At 48.9% G+C, this 23,445-nt stretch overlaps 10 protein-coding genes across 10 annotated transcripts; 8 read left to right on the top strand and 2 right to left on the bottom strand.

Annotated features, from left to right (window-relative positions):
* Positions 1-552: 552 nt before the first annotated feature.
* On the top strand, positions 553-1,455 carry J7337_007887 (uncharacterized protein; the record flags this gene model as incomplete). Its single annotated transcript, XM_044825514.1, has 1 exon — positions 553-1,455. One exon carries the CDS (start codon positions 553-555, stop codon positions 1,453-1,455), a length of 903 nt encoding a protein of 300 aa, XP_044678431.1.
* A 654-nt stretch (positions 1,456-2,109) lies between these two features.
* Positions 2,110-3,432, top strand: J7337_007886 (uncharacterized protein; the record flags this gene model as incomplete). The annotated part of the gene is made up of 1 exon (XM_044825513.1): positions 2,110-3,432. One exon carries the CDS (start codon positions 2,110-2,112, stop codon positions 3,430-3,432), a length of 1,323 nt encoding a protein of 440 aa, XP_044678430.1.
* An 804-nt stretch (positions 3,433-4,236) lies between these two features.
* J7337_007885 (uncharacterized protein) lies at positions 4,237-5,699 on the top strand (the record flags this gene model as incomplete). The annotated part of the gene is made up of 4 exons (XM_044825512.1): positions 4,237-4,389; positions 4,452-4,627; positions 4,732-4,829; positions 4,882-5,699. 4 exons carry the CDS (start codon positions 4,237-4,239, stop codon positions 5,697-5,699), a joined length of 1,245 nt encoding a protein of 414 aa, XP_044678429.1.
* A 2,160-nt stretch (positions 5,700-7,859) lies between these two features.
* Positions 7,860-8,591, top strand: J7337_007884 (uncharacterized protein; the record flags this gene model as incomplete). Its single annotated transcript, XM_044825511.1, has 2 exons — positions 7,860-8,101; positions 8,156-8,591. 2 exons carry the CDS (start codon positions 7,860-7,862, stop codon positions 8,589-8,591), a joined length of 678 nt encoding a protein of 225 aa, XP_044678428.1.
* A 427-nt stretch (positions 8,592-9,018) lies between these two features.
* J7337_007883 (putative secondary metabolism biosynthetic enzyme) lies at positions 9,019-11,003 on the top strand (the record flags this gene model as incomplete). The annotated part of the gene is made up of 2 exons (XM_044825510.1): positions 9,019-9,566; positions 9,623-11,003. 2 exons carry the CDS (start codon positions 9,019-9,021, stop codon positions 11,001-11,003), a joined length of 1,929 nt encoding a protein of 642 aa, XP_044678427.1.
* A 329-nt stretch (positions 11,004-11,332) lies between these two features.
* J7337_007882 (uncharacterized protein) lies at positions 11,333-13,309 on the bottom strand (the record flags this gene model as incomplete). The annotated part of the gene is made up of 1 exon (XM_044825509.1): positions 11,333-13,309. One exon carries the CDS (start codon positions 13,307-13,309, stop codon positions 11,333-11,335), a length of 1,977 nt encoding a protein of 658 aa, XP_044678426.1.
* Positions 13,310-14,026: 717 nt separating this feature from the next.
* Positions 14,027-15,617, top strand: J7337_007881 (putative NRPS-like protein biosynthetic cluster; the record flags this gene model as incomplete). Its single annotated transcript, XM_044825508.1, has 3 exons — positions 14,027-14,458; positions 14,507-14,609; positions 14,662-15,617. The coding sequence occupies 3 exons, from the start codon at positions 14,027-14,029 to the stop codon at positions 15,615-15,617; spliced, it is 1,491 nt and encodes a 496-aa protein (XP_044678425.1).
* Positions 15,618-16,547: 930 nt separating this feature from the next.
* On the top strand, positions 16,548-17,422 carry J7337_007880 (uncharacterized protein; the record flags this gene model as incomplete). The annotated part of the gene is made up of 2 exons (XM_044825507.1): positions 16,548-16,899; positions 17,154-17,422. 2 exons carry the CDS (start codon positions 16,548-16,550, stop codon positions 17,420-17,422), a joined length of 621 nt encoding a protein of 206 aa, XP_044678424.1.
* A 620-nt stretch (positions 17,423-18,042) lies between these two features.
* J7337_007879 (uncharacterized protein) lies at positions 18,043-20,130 on the top strand (the record flags this gene model as incomplete). The annotated part of the gene is made up of 1 exon (XM_044825506.1): positions 18,043-20,130. One exon carries the CDS (start codon positions 18,043-18,045, stop codon positions 20,128-20,130), a length of 2,088 nt encoding a protein of 695 aa, XP_044678423.1.
* Positions 20,131-22,045: 1,915 nt separating this feature from the next.
* J7337_007878 (uncharacterized protein) lies at positions 22,046-23,152 on the bottom strand (the record flags this gene model as incomplete). The annotated part of the gene is made up of 1 exon (XM_044825505.1): positions 22,046-23,152. One exon carries the CDS (start codon positions 23,150-23,152, stop codon positions 22,046-22,048), a length of 1,107 nt encoding a protein of 368 aa, XP_044678422.1.
* Positions 23,153-23,445: the final 293 nt, after the last annotated feature.

Below are 23,445 nucleotides of genomic sequence, written 5' to 3'. Positions count from 1 at the left end.
TTAACAACTTCGCGCGCTGCCAGGGGGATGCTTATGTGTAATCTAAAGGATTAAGGTGCTGCTATCCAGCCTTGGGAAAAAGATAAAGGAATGGCTTTGTGAATCATATTGTGAATCCTCAAGGTCTAACAATTAGTTGCTGATCTATAGTAGAGTTGAGCGTGTAATGTTAAGGCTCGTTTGCTGAGAAATATAAATAGAGAAACAGCATGTTCTCTTGGATCTTTCTGTCGGCGAACTAAGGAAATCATAATCATTGTGAGCTCTTTCGGATCACCCTTTACCGGCCACAATTGAACTAAGGTCGCAGCGTATTACGCGTTGTATCTTTGGAACGTTGACTGGTTCAAGCTTGGATATGTGATAAGGGGAAGCCTTTATGCAGGCCGAGGTGTATGATGGCTGATTTGCGGCTGCAGTAGTACTTGCAAGATCAGCGTCATCATGAGTAGCGATATCTAAACACCTCAATCTCCAGATTTCAGAAGTTGCAAATATACACAGCCTTTGAAGAAGACGGCCCCAATCCAGATATCGGTACACATACAAGAGATGTCCACAATGAGCCTCGCTTCAGAGGATAAGCTTGTGAATAGATCATTACCATATAGCAAGCATCTCACCGCTACGCTGAAGCCCTTTATCATCGGTGGTGCCTCGGGACTCGTCGCTACAACATGCATTCATCCTATCGATGTAATCAAAGTGCGTCTGCAGCTTGCTGGACCAGGCGGAAGCCAACCAACGAGCTTATTCTCAGTTGCCAGGGGCATTGTGTCTCAAGGCAGGTTACTGGACTTGTACCAGGGCATATCAGCTGGCTACTTGCGGCAACTCGTTTATGGCACAGCTCGCCTGGGCTTCTTCTACACGTTTGAAGATGCGCTGAAGAAGCGAGCATCAGCACAAAATCGGGATATCAACTTCATGGAGAGAGGCTTGGCGGGACTCTTGGCTGGAGGGTTGGGATCTCTCATTGGTACTCCTACAGAAGTCGCGTTAATACGCATGCAGAGTGATGGGATGAAGCCCCGAGCCGAGCGCGCCAACTATCGCTCAGTATTTGACGCTCTATCAAGAATTACACGAGCAGAGGGCATTCGAGGACTGTGGAGTGGCGCAACTCCAACAGTCATACGAGCATGTTCGACAAACTTTGGTCAACTAACCTTCTTCTCCGAAGCCAAGCATCAGCTTGCCACTCATACGGACCTATCACCGCACGCGCAGTCTCTTGCTGCTGCCGCGGTTGCAGGAACTTTCGCTGCTGTTCTAAGCTTACCGTTTGACTTTGTCAAGACTAGGATGCAGTGGCAGAATAAACAACAAGGAGGACGTAGTATGCAGTATACTGGCTTTTTTGACTGCATAGTCAAGGTTGCGAGGATAGAAGGTATCGCGGCATTTGGTCACGGATTCGTACCATATTTCTTCAGGATTGCTCCCCACGCGTGAGTCCTATCATACATCTATCACTTCAACTTTAAAACACTGACCGGTGCCTACAGGGTTATCATGCTTACCGTCTCGGATTATATCGCAAGGTCTTGGGTTAAATGACATGGCATGGGAGCTACCGAATTGCTTAACTCATAGCGCTCTATTTTGGCAACAGCGCCTTCTGGGTCTAGAAGATGAATTATTTATATTTGAAACTTCATACTAAGAGCTTAAAATCACGCTTCAGTAAATGCTTTTGTCAGTCATTGAAATAAGTAAACTATCAGTAAGCAATAAGATAAGAATATCTATTTGGCCAGTTGCTGGTTAAAGTGAATATACACGGCTTGGTGACTCTGTTGTTAATCCGCGAAAATGTCCGAATAGGTAGCAAGATATAAGGGGCATCAGGCATGAAGAACCCTTTGCTCTTTCTGTTAGTTTTCGGTACCAATATTGTAAAGGTCATGTGCCTGGGACTCATCCCGAGGGAACTGTACAAGCCGGCCACAGCCCTGTTCAGGTACTCGCCACTCCCGTGCCGTTCATTGCCGACGGGCTCCGTTATCAACAGCTTCACTTATAAGACTTCCCCTCAACACACCGAAGGTCCTGCAAAGTTGCAGGTCTTATACTTAATTTTACAGACATACCATACCAATAGCCAGTATGCGAACTAAGGCATTTGCCATTGCCACCTTCTCACGGCAATCTCTATCGCGTTTAACGAGACAGTCGGCGAGGCCCCTTTCGACACCGAGATCTAGTTTGAGGAGCCCAGCCTTGAGACTGATTCATTCCCGTGCCACAGAGTACCTCCCCAGTAACCTTCCAGAGTGGACTGAGTCTCAAAGATCTGTCCGTGAAGCCATTTCAAAGATCTGTGTTAAATACACGGATGAGTATTGGCTTGAAAGGGATACAAAACACAAGTTTCCGTGGGAACTTTACAATGACCTAGCTTCTAACGGCTGGCTGGGTATTTGTCTACCTGAAGAGTATGGCGGTGCTGGTCTAGGTATCTCGGAAGCAGCTGTCATGCTCCAGACGATTTCAGAATCAGGGGCGGGTATGAACGGAGCGTCATCGGTCCACATGAATATTTTTGGCTTGGAACCAGTTGCCAAGTTTGGCACAAAGGAGCAGAAAGAACGCTGGCTGGTCCCTCTTATCCAGGGAAAAGAACGAGCCTGTTTCGGTGTCACGGAGCCAAATACGGGACTTGACACCCTTCGTCTACAATCGTCTGCTACAAGAGACGGTGATATCTACCGCCTCAAGGGGTCCAAAATCTGGATATCTACTGCCCAGGTAGCTGAGAAAATACTCATCCTCGCCAGAACAACCCCGCTTGATCAGGTCAAGAGTCCGAGTCATGGCCTCTCGCTCTTCTACACCGACCTAGACCGCTCTGCCGTGACCGTCACCGAGATCCCCAAGATGGGTCGCTCAGCAGTTGACAGCAACACTCTTTTCTTTGAGGACTGGAAAGTCCCTGCCAGCGATATGATCGGTAAAGAGGGTGATGGGTTCAAGATGATCATGCACGGAATGAATGCCGAGCGAGTTCTTGTGGGTGCCGAGGCGCTAGGGATAGGCTATGCAGCATTACGACGCGCCAGCAACTACGTCAACGAACGTGTGGTGTTCGGCAATACAGTTGGCAAGTATCAGGGGATACAGCATCCCCTAGCCGAGTGTTGGATGAACCTCGAGAGCGCACGATTGATGATATATCTGGCCGCGCGATTGTATGATCAAGGGTATGAGGACGGTGAGTATGCAAATGCAGGGAAATATCTAGCCTCAGAGAGTGCATTCAAGGCAGCTGAGAGAGCTATTCTGTCTCATGGTGGAATGGGTTACGCAAAAGAGTACCATGTCGAGCGTTATCTCAGAGAGGCTATGCTCTCAAGGATCGCACCGATTAGTGGGGAGATGATTAAGAACTACATTGGTCAGAAGGTTCTCGGACTTCCAAAGAGCTACTAGGCACTTCTATAAGAGGATTCAGTTATAGTCGGCTAGAATACACGCACTATGGTATTTAAGCTGCTGCATTAAGTTTCTTTTCAATCACCATGAGTCCAGAACGCGTGTTGATGTAAGCACAGATAACTCACGCAGAAAGCCACTGTCTAGGCAATCACGATATCTTATCGATAAGGCCACACAAGCACGTGACGAGAGATAACCCATCTGATAATGACAATGACAAAACCTGCTAACCTAGACTGGATCTAAGCACCCTGTCTGGTAAAAAATATTAGCAGGACAAGGGCTCAATGAAGAGCAATCAGTTTCAGTTGTCGCCTGACTTAACTGGCCATCACAGAATCTAGCGTCTTGTCAAATCGTCAACATTGTTGCTCTGTTGGGCAGTGCCGAGGTTGTGTGGTATTTCGCTTGTTAGGAATCGTGTGAGGGGCGCACGTTTACGACCGGATGATGACCGAGGTCTTTGCAGTTCGTGTCAAGGTCTTCAATCAGTCTATACTGGAGAGTCTACAATTTGTAAAGCATCATTATCTCCATTTAAGTGTTAGCTATTAAACAGATTGAGCTGTAGTAACTCAGTAGTATCTATTCCTCAACCCTTACGATATTGAAACAACCTGATGATCATCATAACCATGAGACGGTTCAACACACTAGCACGCTGCTATACCAAGAAAGTGACCCAAGTAACGCAATATAAGCTCTCACATTGTCTACCTAGGGTCAGGTCGTTTTCCAAACAAAGTGCTTCGGATAACACTCAGGGCCCTGGCGCTCTCACGGGACTCAAAGTTCTGGATGTCTCTCGCGTGTTGGCAGTATGTGGAGATGCTTCTTATTCCGTTCCCGAGACCGGCTGACATTGGTGCAATATTTCAGGCTCCGTTCTGCACACAAATTCTTGCAGATTATGGTGCCGATGTCATCAAAGTTGAGACTGTTGGTACAGGGGTACGTGCTATCAAGATTATCATCCTAGCATCTGCTTCCAATACCTGACACCTCATCTATAGGATGATACAAGACATTGGATGATGCCAGGGGAGCAAGAGAAATGGAAAAAGTCGGCCGGTCCCATGTCGAACTATTTCTCTGCGGTAAACCGCAATAAGCGCTCCATTACACTTGATCTAAAGCAGCTTGAGGGAAAAGAGATCCTCAGAAAGCTTGCAAGAAATGCAGATGTCTTGTAAATAACACCCTATAAGCCACATTCCCCGCTATGCTATCACGACAATGGGCGCGCAAGAGTCACTCATGGCCTTGCGAAGATCGTCGCTAACTACGTCGTAGAATTGAGAACTTCAAACCTGGCACTATGGACCGCCTTGGCTTGGGATATGAAAGCCTGCAAAAGGAGAACCCGAGGCTGATATATGCCAGTATTTCAGGTAAGTCGCCAATCTCCTCTAAGTCGGTGGAAGTCAGCTGACACTGGCCGAGGGTTTGGAACCACTGGTCCTTACTCCAACCGAGGAGGATACGATCCGATAGCAGCAGCAGAAGCAGGCCTTCTTCACATCACTGGGGAAAAAGACGGTCCTCCTGTGCGCACAGGAATCGGCATGGTCGACATGGCGACGGGCCTGTATCTCCATGGCGCAGTACTTGCGGCTGTCTACGCTCGTGAGCGCGACGGGACGGGCCAAAGAGTGGAAACGTCACTATTCGAAACTCAGCTCAGCCTACTGACCAACGTTGGTCTTTCCTGGCTGAACTTGGGCATCGAGGCACAGCGTTGGGGTTGTCAACATCCTAGTATCGCCCCCTACGATGCTTTTCAGACTAAAGACGCATATCTTGTCTGTGGGGCTACTAACGACGCCCAATTCGAAACCCTTTGCAAGCTCCTGGGTCTTGAAAATCTTATCACAGATGACCGCTTCCTGACAAACCCCAAGCGGGTAGAGAATCGTCATCTACTGGGTCCAATCTTCAATGAGATTTTCCTGACTCGAACGACGAGGGAGTGGGTGTCGGTCTTCGAAAAGACGGGTCTTCCTTTTGGCCCAATTAATAATATGGAGCGGGCATTTGAACATCCGCAGGCCGTAGCGCGGGACATGATTGCGAATGTGAAAATGGAGGCTGTGGAGTCTGGTGAGCTACGACTTATTGGGCCGGCGGTCAAGTTTAGTCGATCAAGGACGAACTTGAGGAGAGCACCACCTCGCCTAGGAGAGCACACGTCGGAATTGCTAGATGAGTTGGGAATAGAAAAGCAACAGGCAGCGGAGTTAGAGAAGAGGGGGGTTATCTAGCCTACCTTAGCTATCAGTATGACTCCCATCAAATCAACAGTGCTGCATACATCGCATGAGTGACAGACAATATGTGAGGTATCCATGCTTAGGATAACATCTTGGCAACGGTGGTGAGCACTGCACCTTGCAAGACCCCCGAGAAAGAGAAAGGCGGTATATGCTGGGTTAGGGGATGTACGGTTCTTACCTCGGCGTCATCATTGAACAAGGATGGCAAAAAAGTGATGAAAGCCCCCCCACTTCGAGTTCAGAAGCTGTCATGTAATCGGCAGCACATTTAAGTTATTTAGGAACGCAACGATCCAACGAATACTCTATCATAGTCGCTGATCGATATTTATCACTGCTTGTCTTCCCCTGGTCTAACAATGAACCCCCCAGCAAAGACCGCTCTGTGGAACCCTCGGAATCTGAGCGACACGAACACAGTCAAGTTCATCAACCACGTCAATGATACCTATGGCCTAAATTTGCAAACATACGACGACTTGTACAAATGGTCGGTGGCAGACGGGACTATAGATTATTTCTGGGCTCAGGCGTTCAGATGGCTCCAGATTTCACCCAGTGACATTGGATATATTAGTGAGGAAGCGCCATGTTTCATTCCAAGAGTGTGTACCCCCAGAAATATACTTTGATATCTGTTAACGATACCAAGGACACGCGCTCTCACTTCATGTTTCCGCCCCCCAAGTTCTTCCCAACCTCAACTCTCAATCTTGCCGAGTTAATCTTTCGGGACCGCAGGGATACAGACGTTGCTATACATTTCAGCCGCGAAAGCCTTAATGACGTCGAGGAAGTGACTTGGGCTTCCTTGAGAGAACGCGTACAGAGGCTCCGCGGTGCGTTAGTCAACTCTGGGGTGGTTGCCGGGGATGTCGTCGCAGCCGTCATATCCAACTCTGTCGACGCCATAGTCATTTGTTTGGCAGCCCTCTCCATCGGCGCACTGTGGTCTTCAACTTCGTGCGACATGGGCGTTGGTGGCATAGTTGACAGATACTCGCAGATTCGCCCGAAGTTTATCTTTGCAGAACAAGGATATGTCTACGCTGGGAAAACTATCGACCTCAGTGACCGTATCAGGCAATGGTCTCGCGAGCTCCGGGAGCGAGATAAGACGTTCGTGACGCAGGTTGTTATAGTTCCAAACCTGAAACTCAGCATAAGCCGGTTACAGGAGCCAAACTTATGCACGTTCGGAGACTTTTGCAAGGCTGACAGAGGGGATTCATTGCTATTTAAGATGCTCCCGTTTTCCCATCCAGCGTTCATTCTCTTCTCATCTGGAACGGTTTGTGTTGCCTTGACCTCATCCAAGACCTGACGGCTAACAATATGTCAGACTGGCCCACCAAAGTGCATTGTACACTCAACAGGGGTAACTACACCCATACTCAATCACCAAACAGCCTGATGCTCACAATAACAGGGAGTAGCCTTGAAGACAAAGGTTGATTCGGTCATTCAACACGACATCCGCAAGACCGATGTCGTGTTCCAATACACAACTGTACGTTTACCGAGTGATTTCTGACAGCTCTCATTTGCTTACTAGTCAGACATCATGGATCATGTGGGTATTGAACCTCATGAACCTCTCCTGTGGTGCCTCAATGCTTTTATACGATGGCTCCCCATTTCACCCTCGTCCGACTATACTCTTTGAGCTTGCTCAGACCTTCAAGTGAGTATCAGACAACCATAAGATACAGTCTGTAGTTCTTACGAGCCTCCTATCAGGATCAGTGTATTCGGCACATCGCCGAGGTATCTCTCCACGCTCAGAGATCTCAATATCGTACCGAGTAAGACTGTTCCGGGGCTGCAGATGCCGGTGGAGCTGAAACTAACCTTGCGTGTCTTGCGCCAATAACAGGACGACAATTCGATCTGAGTCGGTTGCGCATCATGCTGTCAACGGGGTCTGTGCTCTCTGCTGAGTTATACGAGTGGTTCTATTCCACTGCTTTTCCCCCTTCAGCCCAGTTAATCTCCATGAGCGGCGGAACGGATATTGCGGGATGCTGTAAGATAACTAGCACCAGATCCCGAGGCTGTAGCTCAAATTGGCTAACAAGCTTAACAGTTGTATGTGGCACGCCAATGTTGCCAGTGTATGCCGGGGAGATTCAGTGCAAAGCTCTTGGCATGGCTGTAAATATCTACGACTCTGGGATAGATGAACACGTATCAGTGGAGCAGTCTGGTGCACCGGGAGAGCTGGTCTGTACAAAACCATTTCCAAGCCAACCACTTGCCTTCTTAGGGAAAGCTGGTGCCAAGCAATACAAGGCTTCTTACTTTGAACGTTATGGGCCGAGTGTTTGGTGCCAAGGAGACTTCGTTCAGCGGTCTCCAGCTACGGGAGGAATTACCATGCTTGGCAGATCGTAAGTCTGGCCCAAAACCTCCATAGTGGGTTCCGACATCTAATGTGTATACAGCGACGGCGTCTTGAATCCTTCAGGGGTGCGATTCGGTTCAGCAGAGATCTACGCAGTTATAGAGACCTTCACAGAGGTCCTGGACAGTATCTGTGTTGGCCAGAAACGAGAAGTCGATACTGACGAACGGGTACTGCTGTTTGTCAAGATGAAGCCTGTCAAACCTCTAACGCCCCATCTCGAGAGTAAGATAAGAGCCGCCATCCGCGATCGGTACTCGCCGCGCCATGTACCAGCATACATCTTTGAGGTGGATGATATTCCTTATACAGCTAATGGGAAAAAATGTGAGATCAATGTGAAGCACGCGATCAACGGCAATAAGTTTGCCGTGGCCGGATCAGTGGCCAATCCGGCAGCTCTCAAGGCTTATGAGAAGTTCCGGGATCTACCAGCAGAGGGGTCTAGAAAAGGCAATGTTGCCTCCAAGATCTGATCGAAGCGGAGGAAAGGTTCAGAGACGAAACGTAGAATGGATAATCTCACGGTGTCCTCCATTCAGCATGTACCGACTTTACACATGCAAATTATCTCTCAGTATAGAATTCAAACATCTATCGTGGCAGATGCTAGTTTGTTTTCCCTTTACACGGTTCATGTATCGTTTGGAAGATGTGTCTAATTGACGGACGTGGTTATTTGACACGGGTATACACGGCTTTTGGTTGCGGTAGTGACCTCGGTTATGCGACATCATCATGGCACTCTGGGCCCAAATCATCATAGGTCTTACAATAAAGAGGTATCGGACCTGAGATAAAGAATAGTCAAAGTAAAGCCCTTTTATATGTGAATGATTGATCCAACAAGACCTGAACGTATCGAGTCCCTCCAACATCACATATTCACCTTAATCAAGCATGATGCCCACCTTGACCAAAAGCGCAAGATCAGTCCTACTGATAAGAGGTGGTCTAAAATTCAATTACGGTGCGACTGTTAAGTCATCTCTGGAGAGCTCACGGCGTTTCTCGTCTCTGAGATCCCAAGTCCAGATTGTCGAGGTCGGGCCACGGGACGGTCTGCAAAACATCAAAGCATCTATTCCTACGGCGACCAAAATTGAACTGATCCGCAGACTCGTCGACACAGGTTTGGTAAACATCGAGGCTACTTCCTTCGTGTCTCCCAAATGGGTTCCTCAGCTCGCCGATGGAACCGAGGTCATGAATGAGATCCTTGCACGCCCTGGGCACATCTACCAATCTCGTCAGATCAACTATCCCGTTCTGGCGCCAAACCTTAAAGGGCTGGAGAATGCAAACCGAGCCGGGGCAAAGGAGATCGTGGTCTTTGCTTCTGTGACGGAAGCGTTTAGCAAAGCGAATCAGAACTGTACTGTTGAGGAAGCACTCCAACAATGTGAAGCTGTCACCAAAAAGGCGTTGAGCCTCGGTATCAGAGTTCGTGGGTACGTATATCCGATAGAGATTGGGTATATTGGAAACTGACTGCTTACAACTATAGGGTCATTTCTTGCATGTTCTCAGACCCATTCTCGGGCCCTACGCCACCAGATACTGTTCTTCCAGTTGTGAAAAGGCTATTAGATATGGGTTGCTACGAAGTTGGCCTCGGTGATACGCTGGGTGTTGGTACTCCGAAGAAGGTCCAGGATGTCCTTGACAGGCTACTTCCGGACATATCTCCAACTCGGCTTGCCGGTCATTTTCACGACACATATGGCCAAGGAATCGCCAATATTGTCCGTGCCTACGAGATGGGTATCAGAAAGTTCGACAGTAGTGTTGCCGGCCTCGGTGGCTGCCCTTATGCACCTGGAGCCCGAGGCAATGTTGCTACCGAGGATGTCATCTACACCCTGGAGAACTCAGGAATCAGCACTGACGTGGACTTGGATAAGCTTTGCGATGTTGGCCAATGGATTTCCGGGGAGATTGGTATTCCATATGGGAGCAGAGCCGGTGCCGCTTTGGCTACCAAGAGAGGCAAGATTATTTCTAGCTCGACCACTTCAAAGCCCACACCTCCTAAAGAACCGCGTACTTGGAAGGCTGTGGAGGATACTGGCGAGTATCGTGTCTCTCGATCGGGTACCGCCTTGAAGGTCACCCTGACACGGCCTAAGAATGGAAACGCCTTGACTGACTCCATGCTTGAAGGCCTGACTTCCCTTTTCAAGAAGCTTCCTCAAGATCAATCCGTATACCACCTTGTGATCGAATCAGAGGGCAAGTTCTTCTGTACAGGCATGGACCTTAGCGGAAACACTGACACAGCCAATGGCTCCGACGATGGCAGCTATTACTCCAAGGTTGCGGCACTGTATGAAGCTCTAGATCACGTTCCTCAAACCACCATCGCCGTCGTTGACGGGCCATGTTACGGTGGTGGTGTTGGACTAGCTTTTACATGCGATGTTAGGCTTGTATCCCCAAAGGCACGCTGGACACTCAGCGAGATCAAGATTGGGGTTAGTCCAGCTGTGATTTCCAAGTATCTCGTGCGGGAATGGGGTGCCTCTATGGCTCGTGAAGGCATGTTGTCTGGGAGAGAGATAGGTCCCGAAGAGCTCGCTCGGGTAGGGGCTGTTCACGGGATAAGTAGCGATGAGACATCCCTGACGATGCTGCTCGATAACTATTTGGATCAATTGGCAAAATGTGCTCCTCGATCCTCAGCTATCAACAAGGAGCTCACAAGAATGGCTTGGCTGTGTCCGGATAGTGAGAGACAAGCGAGTCTGGTCAAGAAGACGTTCGCTAACATGACGGTCCCTGGATCGGAGGGGGAGCACGGGATTTGTCAGTTCCAAAAGAAGAACAAATCGTTCAGTTGGAAGGATTTCTGGGGAAACAAGAGTCCATTAGAGAAGCCCATCTACTGAGACCACTTAGTTTAGAAACTTACATGGTTAATTGATAGGAATAAAGAAGTTCATGTTGAGGTTCTTTCCCCCCTGTGACGGAACCTAAGCCTCTCCTCATAGGCTCATATATCCGCTTTATACTTAAAGTAGCTACAGTAGTATACACCTCACTTCTGTGCACTTACTGATATGAAACATTGCAAGTTAAATGATTTTAGATAATTCGCTATCCCATGGAAACAAGTAGCGACTCATATGAAATACTTTGGTTCTTTTGGAACCGTAGTAGGAACCAGCTTGGGTTAATGCGCTGTCCATTCCGTTACCTATCTCGCTAATCTAGAGTACTACCTGACCTCAAAATCATTAAAGTTGGGTGCTAAGACCATGCTGTGGTAATCGTACGTGAACCATGGAGCATTCACACTTTGCCTACCAAAGCTGTTGACATAATACCCACTTCCTTCCATCTCCCAAATGAGCTCTTTAGCCTTCTCATCAAGCCTCGTGTTATACTCATCGAAGACGTCTTTACGGCATTCGATCGACTTTTTACCGTTCTCGATCAGATGGACAATGGAGCTAGCCACGTATCGAGACCAAATCTCTCCCCATGAGTAGAACCCTCCTGAACGGGGCTGGTGGTTTGGACCGTAGAGGGAAAAGAAGTTGGGGAAGCCGGGCATGGTGAGACCAAGATATGAGCGAGGACCGTCCTTGCTCCAGAGATCCTCCAGTGTAGTTCCATTGCGGCCGATGTACTTGCAAGGCCAGAAGTAATCTGACACTTTGAAGCCGGTTCCGAGAATCACTACGTCAAATTCGTGCTCTTGGCCGCTTGAAGAAACTATCCCATTTTCCGTGAACCGTTCGATGTCCTCGGCGACGAGCTTCGTGTTGTCGCGACGAAGCATATCGTAGAACCCATTGTCTACCACTAGCCTGCGGACCAACGGAGGATAATCAGGCAGAATTTTCTCCAACAGACCTGGAATGCCCTCAGACTTGGACTTGATGTACTCTGTGAGATTCTTGCGGGCAATGTCATTCCTTTCATTGACGACACCACCCTTGGCTCTCCATTCTGGGTCATGAGTCTGCATATACTGCAGTTGCTGAGATGCAACATGAGCTGAGTAACAGAACCAATTCCAGTAATACGGCATCTTGTTGAAGATGAAGCGTACCTCATCGTCTATCTTTGCGCCGTAGCCGTCCATGTGCATGATCCAGTTGGGCGTACGTTGAAAGACTGTGAACTGTTTGGCTTCGGAAGCAACCCTAGAAGCAAGTTGGGTACCAGTCGAACCAGTGCCGATCAGAGCGACTCGCTTGTTGCGGTAATCCACGCTATGATTCCACTTGGCGGTGTGAAATACAGGGCCCTTGAAGTCCTTGAGACCGGGAAAGTCTGGCAGGTTTGGGGTAGCAAAGAGGCCGCTACCACTAACAATAGCGTTGCAGGTCACGTTCTCAATCTCACCGTTTGAATGTTTGACAGTGAGGTCCCACTTGCTCGTCTCTTCATCCCAGACTGCGTTGATCACTTCACGACTAAAGCGGAAATGATCCTTGACATTGTACTTTTCCGCAACGTACTCGAGGTATCCTCGTGTCTCTCCTGCTCTCGCAAAGTATTCCGACCATGGATAGTTCTTGAGAAATTTGAACTGGAAGAGATAACTTGACGTATCAACGCGTGCATCTGGGTAACTGTTCAAGAGCCATGTGCCGCCGATGCCTTGCTGACGCTCGAGAACTTCAAAGTTGAGACCGAGGTTCTTGAACTGAACGGCGGCAGCAAGGCCGCTGATACCAGCACCAATGACGACAATCTTGAAGTCGGCGATCTTTTGGGCAGAGGGCTTTTTGTCGCTCCATTGGGCGTTCCTAGGGAACTCTTCAAAGGCTAGCTCTTCGTAGTTGTAGTTGAACTCGACATCTTGAATTGGCTCGTCCCCAAATAGGTCCAAGAGTTTTCTAGTCTCTTCTTTAGAAGGGGGCGGAGGAATATCATCGTCAGACTTGCGCTTAGATAGATAGTCGAAAGCAATCTGCTTGAGGAGTGGTGCATCTTCATCGCATAGAACGTGAGAATACATGGCGCCCCCGCGGATCGCACGGCGGCGAGTGCTCATCTTGGCTAGTCGTGGATCGCCTGTGACTTGGAGCAAAGCGAGTCGAAGGGCATTTAGATTGGACTTGTCGATGGCCTTGCGAACAAAGTCATTATCGACAGACGCGTTGCCGCTGAGATTCCCGTTGACGGCACGGGTGTCGTGCGCAACTGCATCTCTGGCCATTTCGACTACGGCTGCAGACATAAGTAATATTGATAGCTGGGAAGATTGTTTGGTAAGTTTATCTCAATCTCGAGCCGGGTTTCTGGATAAATAGACGTTACACCTCTGGGCAACCGGGGCACTTCAAAGTGACTTGTGTCTAGCATTTCATGATCCTACTTTGATATCTTGTTTATTAACTACGTCTTATAGTGAGGCCTGTCATACTCGAATGTTTTATAATACATTCCGAGGTCCGAGGCTATTTTGGTGCTTTGTTGAGAAAGACGTATTAACAATATCGATTGAACAAGGAAGAAGAAGGAAGCGACATTGAAAAACGATTAAAAACAAACAACAAGATCACTGAGCAGGATTTGCGTGTTGTAGCATTAATCGATTCTACTGCATCGCATAACCAAGAGACAAGATGCTTTTTGGATCTCAATACCCAGACATCCAGTGTAAGACACAGTTGCAATTACTGCCTTCACTTCTCAAGAGATTGTAGCTAACGCGCCTGGACTAAGTAGGCCCGACAGATTTGACCGTATGGGAATGGGCTTTTGAAGACAAGAGATACTCCCCTTTATTCAAGAACCCGCCTGGTGAAATGGCAGGCTTCACAGACGCCACTACGGGCGAACGCCTAGATTTTGGACAGGTCAAAGAGCATGCAACCTATGCGTCGTCAGCTCTGGTCAACGAACTGGGGATGGAGGTAGGGGACACTGCCTCGCTTTTTGGTCACAACACAATATGGTATCCGGTAACAATGTTTGCAGTTCTAAGAAATGGTATGAGACTCTGCAAAATGTGGCAGGCCCCAATTTCTTGAGTGTAGGGCTTACACGTGTCCTAGGTGGCAGAGTCAATGGTGCGTCTCCATCTTACACGATTGGAGAAATGGTAAATGCTCTCAAAACGGCTGGGACCAAGTATATCATGACAGTGAAGAGCTCCATCAAAATGGCGAGCGAGGCTGCTAAGGAAGTCGGTATCCCTTCTGAGAGAATCTTGTTAATGGACGGGGCCCTCGAAGGCTATCAGTCGATCCAGCAGCTCTCAGAAGTTGGAAGAGGTTACGATCTTGGTAGACAAATCCCATTCTACTCGATCCCGGCAGGTCAGACAAACGACGTCTGTGGATACCTGAACTTTAGCAGTGGTACAACTGGACTTCCAAAAGCTGTAAGATGTCGGGCCTGCGATGATTGACGAGTGGGCTAACAGAACCAGGTAATGCTATCACACAAGAACATCATCGCCCAATGCCTCCAACTCGCAGATGCCGCAGGCCCCGAGAAGAAGCGTTTTCTTGCTTGCTTACCATTATTTCACAGTCAGACACTCTGTACCTTGATCTATAACTGATTCCGCTAACAGTGTGACAGTCAGCGGCCTTGTGAGGTTCCTTCACTGGCCAATCGCTAGCAACGATGAGTGCGTAATGCTGCCGCATTTCACTTTGGAGAATGTACTGGAGGCCATCGTCAATTACCGGATAACTGATTTAACTCTGGTGCCAGCAATTGTGATCAGGCTCATAAATGATCCCATCGTCGACAAGTACGACTTGACAAGCGTAAAGGTGATTGCCTGCGGAGCCGCTCCCGTGGGGAGTGAAGTGATCCAACGGCTTCACGACAAGATGCCATGGACCGGATTTCGACAAAGTTATGGTATGACCGAGTCCTGTTGCTGCTTAAGCACCCACCCACCTGAATTCTACGACTACAAGTATGGAAACAATGCAGGAAAATTGTTGGCTTCTACTGTCGTGAAGATCGTTGATGTGGATACTGGTAGAGAGCTTGGGCCAAACGAGACGGGCGAGATCCTCGCCAAAGGCCCTCAAATCGCGATGGGATATTTGAACAACGCAAAGGAAACGGCCGAGACGTTTGGCACCGACGGATTCTTACGCACAGGGGACATTGGGAAGATTGACAGCGAAGGGTTCATCCACATCGTCGACCGAATCAAGGAGATGATCAAAGTCAAAGGCCAACAAGTTGCTCCCGCTGACCTGGAGCAAGTCCTCCTGGGTCATCCATATGTAGCAGACTGTGCTGTTTTAGGCATACCGGACGCCTACAGCAGTGAGAAGCCAAAGGCGTTTGTCGTTTTAAAGAGCCACGTCAGGCCGAATGCTGCGGCTGGTCATGAACTTATGCAGTATGTCAAGGAGAGGCGTGTGCGGTACAAATGGGTCAAGGAGGTTGAGTTTGTGAATGAGATTCCGAAAGGGCCGAGTGGTAAGATCTTGAGGCGAATACTGCGAAACACTGATAGGAAGATTCCAGGACAAGTGGTGGTCAAGGATGTTTCTTCCTCGGCTAGACTTTAGCCATTTAGGAGGAGTCGCTTGTCCCTTTCTGGTGAGCTCCCTTGTTTTTCGGTAAAGGGTTAAGCCGAACCGCAGGCCCATTTGTTTGAAGTAGGCAGATTATGGGTCAGTCTATAAATAAACGAACGCGCAACTGGAGACAGCTCATCCCGCATTAAGCAGATTTAGTACTGGTAGTTCGCATGATACACGCTAGGCTTATCCTGGCTGTCTGGTTGGTTCAGTGTCTGATTAGGAATCCATTATCTAGAAAACAGCGGTAAGTATTGGTTAAACGTCAGAAGTGGCTCTATCTAGCGCATATCCACAGGCGCAATTGTATTATGAGTGCGCTTGGCGAGACAAGCAAAACACAAGTCTTTACCTTGAACTCCGCTCCTGTTAGAATAGCAAATTTAGCATTTAGCTACTAAGTAAATTTATCTGTACACTCTGATGAGATGAGTAAGGCAGCTATGACTACTCATATAGCCTATAAATGGAAATATGTCAGGTACTATATTACCGAGGTGCAAGTCTGTTGAACTTCTGGCCATCTGGCCTACCCTATCCTCACGAGCCTCGGTAACCATCGCAACCAAAGCACTGACATATATAATTAATTTATGTCCTTGATCTATATACTGAAACTTGAAAGTTGGAAAGCAAATTTATTCTTTTTATTATAAAATTATCCCGTGTCAGAGAGACTGGTCAACTCTTCACAAACGCGAGCATGACATACAGCGGAGAAACGGCCTATATCACGGGTATGGACTTGCCAATAGCCAGAACGCGCAAGGCAAGATCACCTCAGTCACTAATGTTTTGTTTTTAGGCGGTGCCAGCGGAATCGCCAGATTTCTCGCTGCGACGCTCGTTGACAAAGGGTGATTATCTCCAAACCATTTCAAGCCTTGCCAAATATGCTGCTAATTCGTCTGCCACAGCATGAAAGTCGTTATAGCCGATCAAAATCTCCAAGGTGCTGAGGAAGCCTGCAAAGAGTTCAACAAACAAGGTCAAGCAGCGTGGGCTGTTCAGGCCGATGTTGGTGACTGGGAGTCTCAGAGGGAGGCCTTTGAGATCGCCGTGGACAGGCTTGGCAGGGTGGATTACGTTTTTCCCATTGCGGGCATAACTGAAAGACCCTGGAACACCAAGCAACCCAGTGGGTCTGGTTTTGTTAAGCCGAATTTGGCTGTTCTGGATGTTAATGCCACTGGGGCGCTGTATACTTGCTCTCTTGCGATTCAACAGTTCAGAAACCAAGAACCTGGCAAGTATGGTTTCCGTGGAAAGAGTAAGCTTATCCATCCTAGAAGCCGAGTTTGAAATCTCACATCAACACGCAGTCGTTGTTGTATCCTCAGCTTGCGGCTTTTACTGCATTCCGAGTCTGCCCATCTATACCGCAGCGAAGCAGTAAGGTCACCATGAGTTAACCTGAAAAGGAAGTTATTAACACAAGCAGTGCGATCGTTGGATTCGTGCGGACACATGGGAGGCTCCTACCAGAGGAAGCTATAACGCTCAACGCAATTTGTCCCACAATAGTCAAAACTGGTATCTCATCTGGCGACTTCTATGACAAGGCCGATGCGAAGGGCCTTTTAGTCACCATTGAAAGTCTACTGAAAGCATTCGAGAACTTGCTGGGAGATTGCGAAACATCCGGTGAAGCTATTGAGATTTTACCTGGTGATGATGGGTCCAAGATCAAGGAGCGGCCGGAGTACAGTAACGAGAAGTGCAAAATAAGTTGTGAGATGGTCGAGGAAAGGACATATAATGCATTCAAGGCTCTGGAGCTCAAGGCCAACTAGCCAAGGTCCTAAGATAGACATATTACTTAAATTGACATGCTCCATTCGACTTCTGAATCATGTCGGCATGTTGTTATGCTTATCGGGATTTACTTACACGTAGATAATATTATACCATATGCCCCCTCAACAGCTGTGATAAGGCTTCAGTTTTAAAAGAGGCCTTTGCCAGCATCAAAGTGAAGAATACAAATTAACAAATACGGGAGTATACTCTTTGCCCTTGCCCTTCTGTCAAGAGCATCAACTAACCTGTCCAAGTCTAGTTGTCAAACCAGGTTCATGAACGTCTGCAGCGAAGATGATGCTCCGATCTGAAACATAGGTAGATGTTGGCTCGGTTCCGCGAGGTCGTCAAGCAATTCAGCCATGTTACCGCGATATGCTCTTGAGTGCGAAACCCGACTGGTCTGACGTATTCTGCAAAGCAGGGCCGGAACCACTGACTCGGCCCGAGGCACCGGCCTCAATGCCTGTAAAACCATGCAACGATACGAAGAACGAGAGTAGGAATTGATCGCATACAAGACTAGTGATTGATGATAAATGACACGACCCAGATCCAGCGCAACCTTTGTCACTAAGCAGTTCACTGAAGAGAGATGTCCATATCAGCAATAATGCCTCAAGCAAGTACCAAAGACTATAACGATGAAGCCATACGGCCACCGGATGCTGATACCAGAATTGGCTGGGCTGGGGTGCCTTTGTCCCAAACCTGTGGATACTACGGTCACATCAAGCGCGCAGTCCTTCCAACGGACTCAGAACTTGGGCTCACTCCAGATTACGGTTCTGTTGATGCCGCCAACATCGCACAGCAGTTCATTGATGGCTTCGCCAAGGCCATAGAAGCCCAAGACGTGGACGCCATACTCTCAGTCATCCATGAGAATGGCTACTGGAAAGATGTTGAACTTCTCACCTGGGACATCAGAACTTTACAGGGGCATGAGAATATCGGCACCATGCTGAAAGAAAGGCTATCCAAGACTGGTATCACTCATGTTCGACTGAATCCTTACGCTCCTGCAAAGGTGGAGACACTCGGACCAGATCTCTCATTTATCCTTCTTCATTTCGAATTTGACTTTACTCACGGCACCGGCATCGGCGTAGCCCGTCTGAGCCCATTCAAGGCCAAGACCGGCACGGCTACTGATCTGGCTGATCCCAAATCATGGCTGATTTACAGTGTCGGCACCGCCATAGAGACAGTTTATGGTTGGGATGCAGAATATGGAGACAAGGAGAGGTATCAGCTTGGAAAGTATCATGACCCCTCAGGCAAAGGCCGGACCTACCAACAGATGAGAGACGATGAGACAGATGGCAAAGAGGGATCCCAGCCGACTGTGGTTATCATCGGCGCCGGACACACTGGACTGTCTATGGCGGCTCGCTGTAAAGTCTTGGGGATACCGCATCTCATCATAGAAAAGGGTGATGGCCCAGGATGCAGCTGGGCAAGTCGTTATGCGTCGTTATCCTTGCATGGACCAACATTCACCAACCATCTACCATGTTTGCCATTTCCGCAATGGTTCCCGGTGTTTCTTCCAGCACAGCAGTTGGCCAAGTTCCTGAAGAATTACGCAAACATCATGGACCTGAATATCTGGGCAAACTCAAACCTTGATGGAAAGACTGCCGTGTACGACGAGAAGGAGGGCAAATGGACGTTGACCGTTACACGTCAAGATGGAACTAAGCACACTCTTCGGCCACGGCATTTGATGATTGCCACTGGTATCTCTGGAACTCTGCCAAACATCCCCGAGGTGCCCGGCATGAATGACTTTCGCCAGAACGGTGGGATAGTTACCCATTCATCAAATCATCGCACAGACCCTCGGTGGAAAGGAAAACGAGCCATCGTCGTGGGTGCCGCAACATCTGGCCATGATATCTCGTTCGAGCTGACCGAGAATGGCTGCGATGTCACCATGATTCAGAGGAGCGCGACACACGTCATGTCTGTGGAAAAGAGTGTCCGACACCTCTGGAAGAGCCGTGAAAAGACGGGCAGGCGAGGAGGTCAAGACATCGATATCCTCGACCAGGCCAATTTTCTGAAGCACTCATACCCCGTAGAGTACGAGGTCATGCCGCGAGGGCAGAAGATAGCGCGGGAAATCGACGCAGATCTGCTACAGTCGCTGAGAAATGTTGGGTACCGCCTCCACGACGGCTATCATGGTGGAGGCGCATACTCGATGTTCCCTTTTGATCAGGGCGGCTTCTACTGGGATACGGGATGCTGCAAACTCATCGCAGACGGCAGGATCAAGCTCGTACATTCAGAAATCGAGCATTTCACAAAGGACGGCGTCAGGTACAAGGACGGCTCAACCCAAAAGGCTGACATAGTCGTCTTTGCTACAGGATACATGAACTCCAAGAGCGCGATTCAAGCCCTCTTAGGTGATGAAATGGCTAAGAAATGTCACGAGCGCTGGGAAAAGGGAAATGCCTTCTTTCTCGGACCAGAAGGAGACTCTATCATCAACTACTGCCCGCTGCCCCAGAAGGGCCTGTATGCCATGTTTCATCAATTTGCCTTTTGCCGCTTCCACTCGGCACGACTTGCTCTTCGCATCAAGGCGGAGGAGCTGGGCATTGATGTTACGCCGTATGGGAACAAGCCGCTTGGACCTCCTAGCTCGGCTGCCGGACAACAGCCTCGCCCCGAGGGCGTTCCTCTTTGAAGTAAGTCATCTGGACGTTGGATGCTGACAGAGAGGGTTATTGGGGTCAGACCGGCTGTGGATCCTGACATTTTCAGTATTCTAAGAGATCGTGCAACCAGTGGCCATAGATATTTATTTTAACTGGTATGAACCTTGGTTTAGCTTTACTACTTGTATTTGCGTCAACATAATACGAGTCAGACTGTCGTCTAATGATACTCTTGCTCTTAGCTTCGTAGCATTACCTCGGGCTATATAGTTTCGACCTCTACGGCAACCTTTTGTTATGCTAACTGTATAATCTATTGAGATATAACGTTAGCGTGAAAGCTGAGGGAAACTTGTCGCAACCCTTTTATGCCTCTAGAGTTCACAGATTGACCACGTACGAAACCGCACCGACTGCAGCCAGCATCGTCGTAACTTGCCACCAGAGCCCCCAACCATAATGTACCATAAGGATGTCTGATCGAAACTCCAATAGCAGCGAAAACGGAGAGCCCCAATGCTACAGATCTCATATCGAGCAAGTTATCTCAATACGGCCCTCAACGGAGTATGGCTGTTTCACCAACGGAAGTAATTTGAACTATCCACCATGGGCGCGTGGCGTGTACGGAGGTCAAATCATGGCCCAGGCATTACTGGCGGCCTACGAGACCGTGACAGCCGATTTCATGGTACATAGCATTCACAGCCACTTCTTGAAGGCGGCTCAACCGGAAACCTCTGTTATTTACCGGGTGGAGCGAGTTCGCGATACCAGAAGCTTTGCTACGCGATTGATTCGTGCCATGCAGGGCGGAATTCTTGTATTTTATTCGACGGCGAGCTTTGCGAAGAGCAATGTATCGCAAGAGAGCAAACGTACCCTTCGGCACTTTGCGTCCTACCCTCAGGTGGAGAAGCCCCCTTCTAGTCCACTGGCCCAATCTCCTGCAGGCCAAACTGGCCCGGATCAGCCTTGTGATTGTGTGAGGTTGGCCAGTAGGATGAACAGCTCTGCTTCACCGAGTGACAAACGGTTTTATCACTGGGTCAGAGCTAGAGGAAATATTGCCGAGTCGCCACTCAAGGCAATTGAAAATAAGGACGGACGCTCATACAATAGCCGAAGCTTGGGGAACACCTCTGAGGATACGGTGGATATTGAAAATGACCATCATCGACGCAATCATCAGGCCCACGCAGCAGCATTGCTTTACATGTCAGACAACTACTTTCTAGCCACCTGCTTCAGAGCTCATAACGCCTCTCGATTCTCCAATACGACATCTGGCCAGTCCCGTTCATCTACTGAAGGTCATCGCGCGGATGAGTTGGACACCGCTGAAAGAACGTTCCAGGCATTGGCATCGGAGGAGCTAGAGGACAACCAGGGCGCTTCTAAAGACGGAGGGCAAGTGACTATGGCGGCTTCAATGGATCATACTGTGTACTTCCATAACCTGCACCAACTGCGGGCCGATGACTGGATGTTGGTTGAGATGGAAAGCCCTTGGGCAGATGATGAAAGAGGACTGGTTGTTTCACGTATCTGGAGTCACGATGGAACATTAGCTGCTACGTGCTTTCAGGAAGGCCTTGTTAGGCTAGCACAACCTCCTCATTCAAGTAGATTATAGTTAGTCGGCTCTCGAGTGTACGTAGCTCAGCCAGCTTATGATAAAGACATCTTTGCACTGATGAGTCGGTATGGCGTCTCACCCTACGATAGCCAGAGTCTTTCGATCTTCTACTACTTACTTGTGGAATTGATATCCTTTTCAAACGACTCTATATCTTGAGAGATGATGTATGTGCTGCGGGGGTAACCATGAGCTGTTAGTGGTGTTCTCCTAGAAAAACGAACTTCCTCTGAAGAAAAAAGTATTATTGGCGAATTGGCTAAGCAACTGGAGCTGCTATCTACATAGTCAAGCTTCTGGCGAACCTAATATTGAAGACGTCCCAAGCCGTTGCCTGTAAATTCCGCAAAGAAAATAGCATCTCCATGCTGGTTATTGAGATCGCACGGGCCGCTCAGGCTCGTTGGAGTCAGGTACTCAACCAGTTTCTTCGTCTTGGGGTCGTATTGACCAACACGATTGCCCAAAAAGACCAGGTTTCCCTCCACAAAGTAAACCTTGCCATCAGTGCCGACTCTGACAGGCCCGGGCAAAGACAGTGCAGCAGAGGACCCAATGCTCAAAGGATTACCAACAACGGTAGCATTCCCCGCCGCACGAATGTCATTGATGAATATCTCGGTCACCTTTCCTGTCTTGACATCAATGGTTCCGAAGTTCCCGCCAAGGGTACCCGTCCACCATATCAGACCGTCGTCATCTGTAGCGACGCCCTGGACTAGAGATAGAGGTGTAGGGATTTCATATTCTTTGATCTCCTTGGTGTGAACATCAATTGTGCCAACTCGGTTGCCAACGATCTCTGAGAAGACCATGGTGGAACCTGGACCAGGCTGAATGATGAGCGGAACCGAGAGCGGGTTCGGTAGTGGATAGAGGCTGAACTCAAACGTGTCGATGTCGATGCGGCCAATGGCATTCAGACCAGCAGCGGTAAACCAAGCCCCACGATCACGATTCCCTGAGACATCGATCGTGACGCGAATGCCAACTGGGAGATTATCCACGGCGGCGATATTGGTCCAGGGAAACGGGTACTCGGTCATGCTCCCGTCCTTGGGATCCAATCGCACCATGCTATTCCCAGCTACCTCGGAGAACCAGAGATAGCCGTCTGGCATAAACTCCATGCCGCTGGGGAGGCCGACGGGGTTCTTGAGGGGGAACTTCTTCTTCTCTCCGCTTGTGACGTTGACTCTCAAAATCGCATTTCCCGCGATGAGCTCCACCCACGCGATATCCATCTGGTCAGGGTGGAACTCGGTCTCACAGGGTGTCGAGAGGAGTGGTGCTCTGGCGTATTCAACAATGCCGTTGGCGCGCTTCAGCATCTGAGGGCCATAATCGGCGTTGATAGCCATGGCTGTGGCCAGGGGCAAGACTGGCACGAGGGAAGCGAAAAATGCCTTCATGGTGTCAACGGTGATACAGCAACAGATGTTGAGGATAGATAATGGTGAGTCGGTGAGCGATAAAGTCGGCAAAGATGTCAATGTCGCAAGCGAGTGGTATTGCATGTGGGCCGCTCATTTATACCTCAGCTACTCAGTAGAGGTATTCCAGATCTGGTTTACCCCGCAATCTCAAATGATGGCTTCACGATGATCTTTCACGTCAAATCTTGATACCCGAGGGGACATTCACCTGTCCTCGGTGACAGACAAGTCCCTATGTGGCTTAGTCTGGGCAGACAGAAATACGTGCC

This window comes from Fusarium musae, chromosome 6 (assembly GCF_019915245.1).
Source record: "Fusarium musae strain F31 chromosome 6, whole genome shotgun sequence".
NCBI lineage: Eukaryota > Fungi > Ascomycota > Sordariomycetes > Hypocreales > Nectriaceae > Fusarium > Fusarium musae.
The sequence above is the reverse complement of the archived record's forward strand: the minus strand, read 5'-3'. Positions and strand labels throughout refer to the sequence as shown.